Source organism: Euleptes europaea, chromosome 17 (assembly GCF_029931775.1).
Source record: "Euleptes europaea isolate rEulEur1 chromosome 17, rEulEur1.hap1, whole genome shotgun sequence".
NCBI lineage: Eukaryota > Metazoa > Chordata > Lepidosauria > Squamata > Sphaerodactylidae > Euleptes > Euleptes europaea.
Genome location: NC_079328.1, coordinates 40,700,409 through 40,711,688, shown reverse-complemented (window position 1 = coordinate 40,711,688; position 11,280 = coordinate 40,700,409). Strand labels below are relative to the sequence as shown.

The window sequence follows — 11,280 nt, the reverse complement described above, 5'->3', positions numbered from 1 at the left end:
AACCCAAGGCAAAACCTCCCAGGCATAAATGGCCAATACTGACTTTGAATGGACCAAGGGGTCTGGTTCAGTATAAGTAGAAAAGAGCAAGAGTCCAGTAGCACCTTAAAGACTAACAAAAATATTTTCTGGTAGGGTATGAGCTTTCGTGAGCCACAGCTCACTTCTTCAGATACAGCTAGAATGTGAATCCATCTGTCTTTAAGTAGAGGAGAGTGAATTCAGACAAGCATCAGAAACCACAATATTCAAAAACCAGTGGGAGAACATTTCAACCTTCCAGGACATTCTGTTGCAGATTTAAGAGTAGCAGTTCTCTTACAAAGGAATTTCAAAGGGAGATTGGAAAGAGAAACTGCTAAATTACAGTTGATATTCAAACTAAAGACAATGCATTTACCTGGGCTGAATAAAGACCTTGCATTCATGGCTCATTACCAATGCTGATTTCTTCACACCCATCTCTCCCCTGGACATCACAGACTCTTCTGCTTACCACACCTAACCCCATCATGCCTGCTATTCACATTTACATACTGTTAACATTGACATATTAATGCTTGTCTGAATTCACTCACCTCTACTTAAAGACAGATGGATTCACATTCTAGCTGTATCTGAAGAAGTGAGCTGTGGCTCACGAAAGCTCATAACCCTGCCAGAAAATATTTTTGTTAGTCTTTAAGGTGCTACTGGACTCTTGCCCTTTTCTACTACTACTGTCCAGGGGAGAGATGGGTGTGGAGAAATCAGCATCGGTCATGAGCCATGAATGCAAGGTCTTTATTCAGCCCAGGTAAATGCATTGTCTTTATATTGTCGAAGGCTTTCACGGTCAGAGTTCATTGGTTCTTGTAGGTTATCCGGGCTGTGTAACCGTGGTCTTGGTATTTTCTTTCCTGACGTTTCGCCAGCAGCCGTGGCAGGCATCTTCAGAGGAGTAACACTGAAGGACAGTGTCTCTCAGTGTCAAGTGTGTACGAAGAGTAATATATAGTCAGAAAGGGGTTGGGTTGAGCTGAATCATTGTCCTGCAAAAAGCATTGTCTTTAGTTTGACCATCAACTGTAATTCAGCAGTTTCTCTTTCCAATCTCCCTTTGAAATTCCTTTGTAAGAGGACGGCTACTCTTAAATCTGCAACAGGATGTCCTGGAAGGTTGAAATGTTCTCCCGCTGGTTTTTGAACATTGTGGTTTCTGACGCTTGTCCGAATTCACTCTCCTCTACTTAAAGACAGGTGGGTTCACATTCTAGCTGTTCTCTGAAGAAGCGAGCTGTGGCTCACGAAAGCTCACACCCTGCCAGGAAACATTTTTGTTAGTCTTTAAGGTGCTACTGGACTCTTGCCCTTTTCTACTTATACTGAACCAGACCCCTTGGTCCATTCAAAGTCAGTATTGGCCATTTATGCCTGGGAGGTTTTGCCTTGGGTTTGCTACTGGACTCTTGCCCTTTTCTACTACTAAAAATGTTTCCTGGCAGGGTGCGAGCTTTCTTCTTCATGGTTCAGGATAAGGCAGCTTCATGTGTTCCGTGGTTGTGGGGAGCGCTCCTTCCTCCTACCCACCCGGCCGCTCCATGTGAGGGGGGGAGGGGGAAGCGCGTGAACGTTGGTGGTGGCGGTTGGGGGTGGCGGTTGGGTGTGGGGGGGTGGCGGTTGGGTGTGGGGGGGGGGGGGCATGCGTACCAACGGCTCCTCTCGGCGAAGTCTCTCCCCTCTCACACAACGCCGCCGTCCTCCGCCCGCCTCGCCTCGCCTCACTCCCCGCCTCGCCGCTCGAAGCGGGGGAAGGCAGGGGAAGAGGGCGGCGGGAAGAGAGAGGCCGGCCGCCCCGGGAAGAAGAGCCTCGCCGGCCGAGGCGGAGCCCACCGACGTGCCTCGTCCGCCCCACCTTCGGCCACCACGCCGGGCCAGAGAGAGAGGAGAGGGGGAGAGAAAAAAAGCGCGGGAGCCGCTGAGGCGCCGCTGAGGCGAAATCGGCGCCCCCCCCACCCCCTCCCCCTCCCCCCCGCGGCAACTTTCCCGCCCTTTTGCCCGCCGGCCATGAAGGGGCGGCCGGGCGGCCAGCCAGGGGCAGCCCTGAGGGCGGCGCGTCGGAGGAGGCGAGCCTGAGGAGGAAAGAAGGGTGGGAGGCGGGGGAGAAGACCGGGAGGCAGAGACGGTGCCGGCTTGGGGGGGGGGAGGCTCTTTTGGGGGGGGGGCGACGGCAGCTGGGGATGGAGGCGGCGGCGAAGCGCCCGCGCTGAGAGGCTGCGCCGCCCGGGTCGGCCACAGGTGCGCGGAGATGGCTCTGGACAAGGTCTACTCGGTGCTGGAAGGTAGGGTAAGGCTGGGGGGATGGGGGTGGGGGGGAGGTGAGGAAGGCGGCCGTGAGAATCGCCGTAAGGTCGTGGTTGCATGCGAGGACGGCGCTGGGCCACAAAACACCCCCCCCCAAACCCCAGTCATTGCAGCGATGTGCAAAGATTGCGCCCGGGAAGTGTAATGCGACCCTTTATCGTTGCAACGCTGTGCAAATATTGCACCTGGGAAGTGAATGCGACCCTTCGTTGTTGCAAAGGTTGCCCCTATGAAGTGTATGGGACCCCTCATTGTTGCAGCGATGTGCAAAGATTGCACCTGGGAAGTGAATGCGACCCTTCATTGTTGCAAAGGTTGCCCCTATGAAGTGTATGGGACCCCTCGTTGTTGCAACGATGTGCAGAAAATCGCGCTCCTTAAGTGTGTGCAATACGGTCCTCGTTCAAAATAGGTGGAAAGGGAGCGCCTATTAAGTGTTTGCGACCCCTCCACGATGTGCAAAGATTGCACCTGTGAAGTGTATGCGACCCCTCATTGTTGCAACGATGGGCAAAGATTGCACCTGCGAAGTGTATGCAACCCCTCATTGTTGCAAAGATTGCACCTGTGAAGTGTGAGAGACCCCTCATTGTTGCAACGATGTGCAAAAAATTGCGCTCCTTAAGTGGGTGCAATACGGTCCTCGCCACGCAGGGATCGCATTTAGACCTGTGTTAAATGGGATGCAAAAAAAACTTACTAAATAACAGGATGCTGTACTTAATAATAATAGCATTTAGTGATAATGCAAAAAAAAAAAAACCTCATGCTTATTCATAACGGGTCATATAATTCTTGATGTAAGCCGCCTTGAACAAGGAAAGACAGGATATAAATGTTTTCATTAATGAACAACGTGCAGTGCGTGCACTTTGTGATAGACGAGCATATGCAGAAATTGTCCATATTAATGATATGTAATAAGACAGTAGTGATGTGCAAGAATAGCACTTGGGGTGTGTAATAATATGTGATAACTGGACTTAATAGCAGCAGTAATGCTTAAACATGTGTAATAATAGCACTTGATGGCGTGATCCTGGTGCTTAGTAGCTGTTATAGTGGCCCTTAAGAATGTGTGATCAATTCACTTAATAACAATAACAACACTTAATGCTATCATTGAGTACTAATGATTGTTGGGAACAAGCGGAAAGGGCTAGCTTTCTTTACCTTGCTCTTGGTGGAATGGATTCTTAACATTTAACCTCCCCCCCCCCCCATCCAAACCCAAACAAAATCTGCGGGACCACCTCTCCTGGTATGTTCCCCAGAGGACTCTTTGTTCAGCTAATAACAGTCTTTTGGTGGTTCCCGGCCCGAGGAGTTCCCGGCTGGCCTCGACCAGGGCCAGGGCTTCTTTGCTCCGGCCCCTGCCTGGTGGAATAGCCTCGGTAGCGAGACCGGGACCTCAAAGAGTTCCGCAGGGCCTGTAAAAGAGAGCCATTCTGCCAGGCTTATGGTTGAGGCCAGCTACAATTCCTATATATAAAGACTGGCCTCCCTAACCTTCCCATTGTGGTTAACACCTTTTCACCTAGCTGGGTTGTTGTATTGTGACTCGTTTGTTAGAGGCACCTAGGTAAATTAGTGTAATGATTATGATTTATAGGGCTATTTTAAAATGTTTTAATGCTTTTATTGATTAATATGACTTTTATATTCTGTAAGTCACTCTGAGCCTAGCTTTGGCCGGGAAGAGCTTGGTAACAAATGGAAATAATAAATAAATAAATCCATCTCCATGTTGGCGAAAAAAGAAGACATTGACTTTTCCAAGCCCTTAATAGGAGTTAATCTGACATCTGGGAGAAAGGGAACATATTTTTGCTCTGCTGTCCCAACCACAGAGGGTAGAGAAGAGAAGAAAAAATGTGTGCCAGGACATGGCCCTTTTACCCCAAGGTCTGTCCTTCTCTAAGGGGGGGGGGAGTTGTTACGAGGTTGTTCCTTTACTCCCTTCCAGCTGATTTCAAGATTTCCTGGGCAGTACAGGTCCTAGCTGCCTAACATCTGACATCCCCACATATGTAGTGTTTCCAGCAAAAGCACATGGAGATTTGTGGGCATCCCTTTTGCCCTTAAGGCCAAGGAAGATGACAGCAAAAGAAAGAAAGAAAACAGATCTCCACCTCCCCCACAATACACCTGGGGTTTCCTCATTCATATGCTTTCTTTCCTTCCCCTCCTCCTCCCTCCTCCCCCAGGAAAGCGAGGGATGCCCCACACATCCAGGAAACAAAGACCAGCATGTTCCCCAGCAGGCTTCCGTTCACCAGTTCGGAGCATTCAGTGGCTTGTAGATTTGTTGCCGGGGAAAGCTCCGTTGCCGGGGAAAGCACCATCCCCTACATCCAAGGTTGCCGGAGAATGAGCAAGCCACTCTCTTTTGCTTCCTTCCTCTTTGCTAAGATTAAGGCTTGGCCTAGGTGTGGGGTCATTGTGGAACTTCAATGTGCAAAGGTCTGGGTCGAGATCTTTGGCCAGTCACCCTTCACCTGTTGAGGGAAGAGTCTGCAGTGTTCGTTATGGCTGTGGTTTACAAGGTTCCTCTTTTGCCAGGGTAAGCGAATCGCCCAGATTTTCCTTTGCTCCAATATGGGGTGGGGGGACACTTTCCTTGGCAGGATCTGCAGCTGCAACCTCCGCTATTACAAAGGGGAGGGGGCGTGGCTCAGTGGCAGATCATCTGCTTGGCATGTAGAAGGTCCCAGGTTCAATCCCTGGCCATCTCCAGTTAAAGAGACTAGGAAAGTAGGTGACGTGAAACACCTGCCTGAGACCCTGGAGAGCCGCTGCCGGTCAGAGAAGACAATACTGACTTTGATGGACCAAGGGTCTGATTCAGTATAAGGCAGCTTCATGTGACACTCTTCCAAAATACCCACTGTAGCTAGTTAGCATTTCTACGTTCTCATCCCCACCTCCCAAAAAATCCATTGACTCCTTAAACACGTTGCTTTTCTCCAGTTGTGTCTGGCCATCTAAAGAGATCAGTTTCAGGAGAGTAGCCATGTTGGTCTGCAATAGAAGAGCTAGATTAGAGTCCGGTAGCACCTTAGAGACCAACAAGATTTTCGAGGTATAAGCTTTCGAGAATCAAAGCTCCCTTCATCAGATACAAAGGAGACTTGTAGTTCTGGCTTCTTTTGCCTGTCTGATTGTGTTTCAACCTGCTGGAGCGTTGAAGTTTGTTTACCAGAGTGGCCGACCAGTGATTAAGAGGGAGACCCAAAGAAGACCCTGGAAGCTTGGTTGTGGGGGGGGGGGGTTTGGTTTTTTAATTGGGTTGGTGCAGTTCTAGTGGCACTGCCAGCAAAGATGGTCCAGATGACACCTTCACTCCCTCGCTAACTACCTGCCAGGGGGTTATCATGTCTTATTGCTGACTGTCAGAGCAGTAGATCATAGGGGAGGTAATTCGTATTTAAACTCGACAGCAGTCGGGAGAGAAAGGGCAGAAGGAGATGTCACTCTAGAAGGTGAGTAGGCAGAAAATCAAGGAGGTGTTGAGAAAATCAAAGTCTCCCAGTATTGTCGCTTTAACTGTGCTGGTGGTAGTCCTGGATATGTTACTTCTCTATAATTCCACTCATTTATCATCATAAGTGCAAGCAACTGTTCTCTTTAAAAAAAATCAGAAAAATTTAAGGCACTGCTGCAGCTTTTCATACTTTCATGGTCATTCATCTTTTTATCGGCCTTTATTTTACCTTCCACAGTTCAGATGGTTAAAAGTATCTCTCTTAAATATTTCTGTAGCATGAATGTGCCAGATGTGTGTTTTTAATAACAGTTGATCTAGAGCTACCAGGAATTCTTGCATCATTTGTTCAAATATTCAGTTGGGGAGAGGGGGAAGAGTCGTTCCCAAGGTTCATTTTTCCTAATTTAGGGCACAGGCAGATAAATATTGCAGCTAGAAAGGACCATGCCTCTTGTGGTAGGCTGACCTCTTAGGATGTGCTGGTTGCAACGTTCATTTTGATTCCCTCATTTATTCATACTCATTCATACATTCCCCTATGAAACAGAGTAGCTTAGGGCCGGCTAATAAGATGTAAAAAAATACTGCTAGTGTTCAGTAATATTTAGTACTATTCAGTAAATATTGTATGTGATTACCTCATACTTCATTTTGTGTGTGATGGGGAAGCAGTTTTAAATGCATATTTGTATGGGCATTGAAAACATTCCTCTAAAATGCTGTAGTACGGACCATAGAATGGAATCCATAAATGTACTATTACATTACTGAACAATTCAAAACTTGTACTGCAATCCTATGTAGAGTCGCCTCAGTCTAAGCCCACTGAAATGAATGAGCTTAGGCTAGAGTAACTGTTTAGGATTGCACTGTGAATTGTTAATTGCACGTGATGTATGAGCTATTAGTATGTATAAATCCATCTAGGTCATAATCCTTGTTACTGCCGCCATGTCTTTATCTAGCTTGTCTCATTAAGCTACTAGTAATATTCCAGTGAACTTTTAAAATATTCATTTGGGTGTCTTATTTTTAGTTTACTTCAACCTTATTTCTGTTAAAATATTGATGTTATGCTATACTGAGCTTCTGTAGTAGTCTGAAACTATTTCACTTGGATTTCATAAACAGACTCTGATTACTTACCACATGCTTGTTTTATCCTTTCCTGTATGTCCTATGTAGCCGGGATATTATGTGAAATTCTATGAATTAAACAAGGAGATGCCAGTAAAGTGAGCATTTGGCCTTACTCTGAGAGAAAACTGTACTGTTGATCTCAGTTTTTTCCCCCCTGTAGGTTGGGAATCATAGTTGAGAATCAAGAGTGCCATACTTTCAATTCTTTTTTCTGTCAACCGTACTGGAGCAATGCCTGGTTACTATTTAATAATTCTATAATACTTCCTTACTATATTGCTTAGGCAAAATTAGTCATAGTGTAGCTAACCAGCGTGGTGTAGTGGTTAGGAGCGGTGAACTCTAATCTGGAGGACCAGGTTTGATTCCCCAACTCCTTCACATGAAGCCTGCTGGGTGATCTTGGGCCAGTCACTGATCTCCTCACCTACCTCACAAGGTGTCTGTTGTGTGGAGAGGAAGGGAAGGAGAATGTAAGCTGGTTTGATTCTCAGAAAAGGTAGAGAAAATCTGCTTATAAAAACCAACTCTTCTTAACCTATAGAACTAGAAACAATACATTTGGCTTATTTACTCAGTTAGCTGACTCCATGGTGCCAATGATTCTCTTCTGTGCTTAGGGTCCTAGTTGGATATAAATCCTGTACTTCATAAGACAAATGTAGTTTCCTTGATATTAAAAAAATCTAAAGATGATGCTTCTATGGTAGGGTTGTTTATCCATGTTGCCCATAACAACCTCTGTTTTGCAAAGAAGATAACTAAAAGGATGAAGGCTAATATTGAGATTGTAGCTCTGGTTCAGGATTTGCTACCCAGCCAATGTTCTCTTTTCTTCCACAGATATACATTCCCTTGCTTTCACACTGTCTTTATCAACAGAATTTTTGTCTGAGCACCTAAATTATGGGAAAGGAATGCTTCTCTTCCCACCCCAAACCTCAGTGAGCTCTTAATAGTGATATAAAATATAAATGCTTTGATTATGATTGACATGCAGTATTACGAACTAGGATCTAACTTACCCATCATTGACAGCTATATAGGAGCATATTATAATTCTCTTTTAATTTTTTCTGTCTGCGTAATAGCATTTCACTTGAATATAGCTGTTTTTTGAATAAACCTCAGTAAAATCAGTTATTCAAATGTACTCTTCTTGTTAGACTACAACTTGAAGTAGTATTCAAAAGCCACTTCTTCCTCTGAAATCTATGGATGTTTTCCTTTGATTGATAGAATTGCTGATTAATTTCTCCCTGTTGAAAGGTTAAGCAGTCCTTTTATGATTACAAGCACAGTGTAGAATCCTTATTCAATTAAAGCCTACCTTTCTGAGCCTACCTTTTTGGATTTTTTGGCCCTTTTTTCATTTGCAAAAGGCATCAACATCTTTATTCGCTTTAAAATACAAAATTTTGCCTGTTATGATTCTGGAGAAAATCACGAAAGATTTCATTGCGCTGTGTGTGTTGAAGCGCTTCCCAGACGATTCTGCTCTACGCAATATAACTTGTAAACTGAACTTTGTAATCCTACATTTCCCATCCAGGAATGCTGGGAAAAAATTCTGTGCAAGCCTCAGGTGGCTTGTGTAGTGGTGTAGTCTTAACCAGTGTGGTGTAGTGTTTAAGAGCGGTAGTTTAGAGCGGTGGAGTCTGATCTGGAGAACTGGGTTTGATTCCCCACTCCTCCACATGAAGCCAGCTGGGTGACCTTGGGCTAGTCACAGCTCTTAGAGCTCTCTCAGCCCCACCTACATCACAGGGTATCTGTTGTGGGGAAGGGAAGGCGATTGTAAGCCGGTTTGATTCTCCCTTAAGTGGCAAAGAAAGTAGGCGTATAAAAACCAACTCTTCTTCGGGCTGAGGAAGTTAGACTCAACTTCAAACTCTCATGGAGCTAAAGTAAACACTATTTGATGAAGTCGCCATTTCTCTTTCCTATTTAGATAATAAACCTCAATCAGACGGCAAAATACTACTTTTTTTAAATCCATAAGATCAAACTTCACTACATTCTTACATTCCGGTCCTGGACTTTCCATGGTTGACAATAGGTATAACCATGTGGATGTACTTGGATGTGTAGCATCTTTATTACTGTTTCAGGGACAATTACTTGCACAAGCAAAAAAAGAGAAAACTGAATTGCCTTCTGCCCCAGCTCCTGACTGTACTACTTGTTGAAAAGTAACAATTTGTTTGTGGGTGGGGGGGATGCTATATATGCGGCATTAATGCTTTCCACCTGAGCCCAATTCTCAAATAATAGTCCCACCTTCCCAAGTGTCAACACTAAAAGAGTTTTTTTATTTTGTTTCCAGCCCTTTTATTTTCTGGGACGTGTAGCTGTCTTTGGTTCCTTTTTATAGTTTCCTTGGAGGCACATAGAGAGATCTTGAAATGGAAGCTAATGCTGCTTCGAGTGGAATTAATTTATCAGGTTTCCCACTCTCTGAAGGTTTGCTAGATTCTGAGGAGACTGTACAAGCCAAGAACAGCAGCCTTGATTCTGAAACAAGCTGTAATAGGCCACCACTGACCATTGTAAAAACTCAGTGTATCGAGGTGAGGATCATAATGGCAGTATTTCCATTGGCCTTTTCCTGAAACCCTTAACAGTTTATCTAAAGCAGTGTGGTTCATGCAGCTGAAGTGGGCTGTTTCCAAGGAAAGCTTATGGGCTGTGGCTCAGTGGTAGAGCATCTGCTTGGCATGCAGAAGGTCCCAGGTTCAATTCCCAGCATCTCCAGTTAAAGGGACTGGGCAGGTAGGTGATGTGAAAGACCTCTGCCTGAGTCCCTAGAGAGCCGGTCTGAGGAGACAATACTGACTTTGATGGACCAGGGGTCTGATTCAGTCGAAGGCAGCTTCATGTGTTCATGCTGCAATAAATGGGGGGTTTAAGGTCCCCCCAGCCTTCGTTTCGCCGCACCAAGCTAACCTTTCTAGAATGTTATCTATCAGTTTAGGAATAGAATGAGTTTTTGAAATAGGGCTGTTTCTAAATCTAAATAAATAAATGGGTGATCACAGTTAACACTTAGGAATTATTCAAGCAAGATTTGGAAGCATTTGTGGGGGAAAGCACACCCAAGATCTGTTCCATCTTTTGTTCTCGCATCATTCATTCTACCTACCCATTTTGTCCCATACAAATGTCATGTTCCAACCTGAATGCTTTTTTGGAATCTTGCCCTTCCACCAAGGATCTCTGGGTGGCATGCATGGTTTTCTCTTCCCCATTTTGCCCTCATAACAACTCTATGAGATAGTTTAAGCTGAGTGACTGGCCCAAGGTCCACCAAAAATCTTCATGGCCAAGCGGGGGCTTAAATCCAGATCTCCCAGAACGTAGACCACTTCACCACACTGGCTGTTCCATTGTAGTATTGTAGAAAAGAAGGGTCAAGTTACAAATGAGGAATGCTCCTCATTTTTATTGGTTGTGAAGGATCTGGGGGGGATAGGAGATTAAGTAATTTGGGGGTACAGTGGGGTAATATCTTGTGATTGTATTACGTCTCCTTTGAGTAGCCATAGTGCCTGTCTTTTCACTGTGGTCACTGATTATTTCCTACATGTCTGGCTACTAATATCTTGGAGACCCAGGTTTGAATCCCAACTCTGCCCATGGAAGTTTGCTAGGTGACCTAGGGCCCGTCTCTCTCTCAGCCTAACTTACTTTATAGAGTTCTTGTGATGATGAAACGGAGGAGAGGAGAATGATGTAAGTCACTTTGGGTCCCCATTGAGAAGAAAGATGGGGTATAAATGAAGTAAATGAGAAATACTATGAAGAAGAGTCTGGCATCTATATTGGGTGGTACATTTCACAACGCCACTAAAAAGCAGCAGAAAGACACTTTCATTTGCTCTTTTGTCTTTTTGCTATTCTGCCCAAATAATAGTAGCACAGGCTAACCCGATCTCGTCAGATTTCAGAAGCTAAGCAGAGGCGGCCCTGGTTATTACTTAAGAGACCACCAAGGAATACTGGGGTTGTTATACAGAGACAGGCAATGGCAAACCTTGAAAACCCTATGTCACCTTTATACCTCGTCTGCAACTTGATGCCCCCCCCCCCAAAAAAATTCTGACTCAAGATGCCTGAATATTTTGGGCCAACCCTGAAACGCAGTGAGGAAAATTTTGAAGAATGTGTAGCATTGATTTGAAATTGATTGTAAAAGCTGTATTTCAAATTAAGTGGTTATCACTTCTGCCAGGTAGTAATTGTGTCCGAAGTCTAAACATGTTAATGCAATTTATTTAACAAACAGTTGTAAAAATAATTGGGCTTCTGTT

General features: G+C 45.0%; 1 protein-coding gene across 1 annotated transcript in view; it reads left to right on the top strand.

Annotated features, from left to right (window-relative positions):
- The first annotated feature begins 2,277 nt into the window (after positions 1-2,277).
- Positions 2,278-11,280, top strand: part of NETO2 (neuropilin and tolloid like 2) — a 50,993-nt gene continuing 41,990 nt past the window's right edge. Inside the window, exon 1 of the mRNA XM_056862576.1 lies at positions 2,278-2,321. Within this exon, the coding sequence (XP_056718554.1) occupies positions 2,288-2,321 (34 nt within the window). The 5' untranslated portion in view covers positions 2,278-2,287. The remainder of the gene's footprint in view (positions 2,322-11,280) is intronic.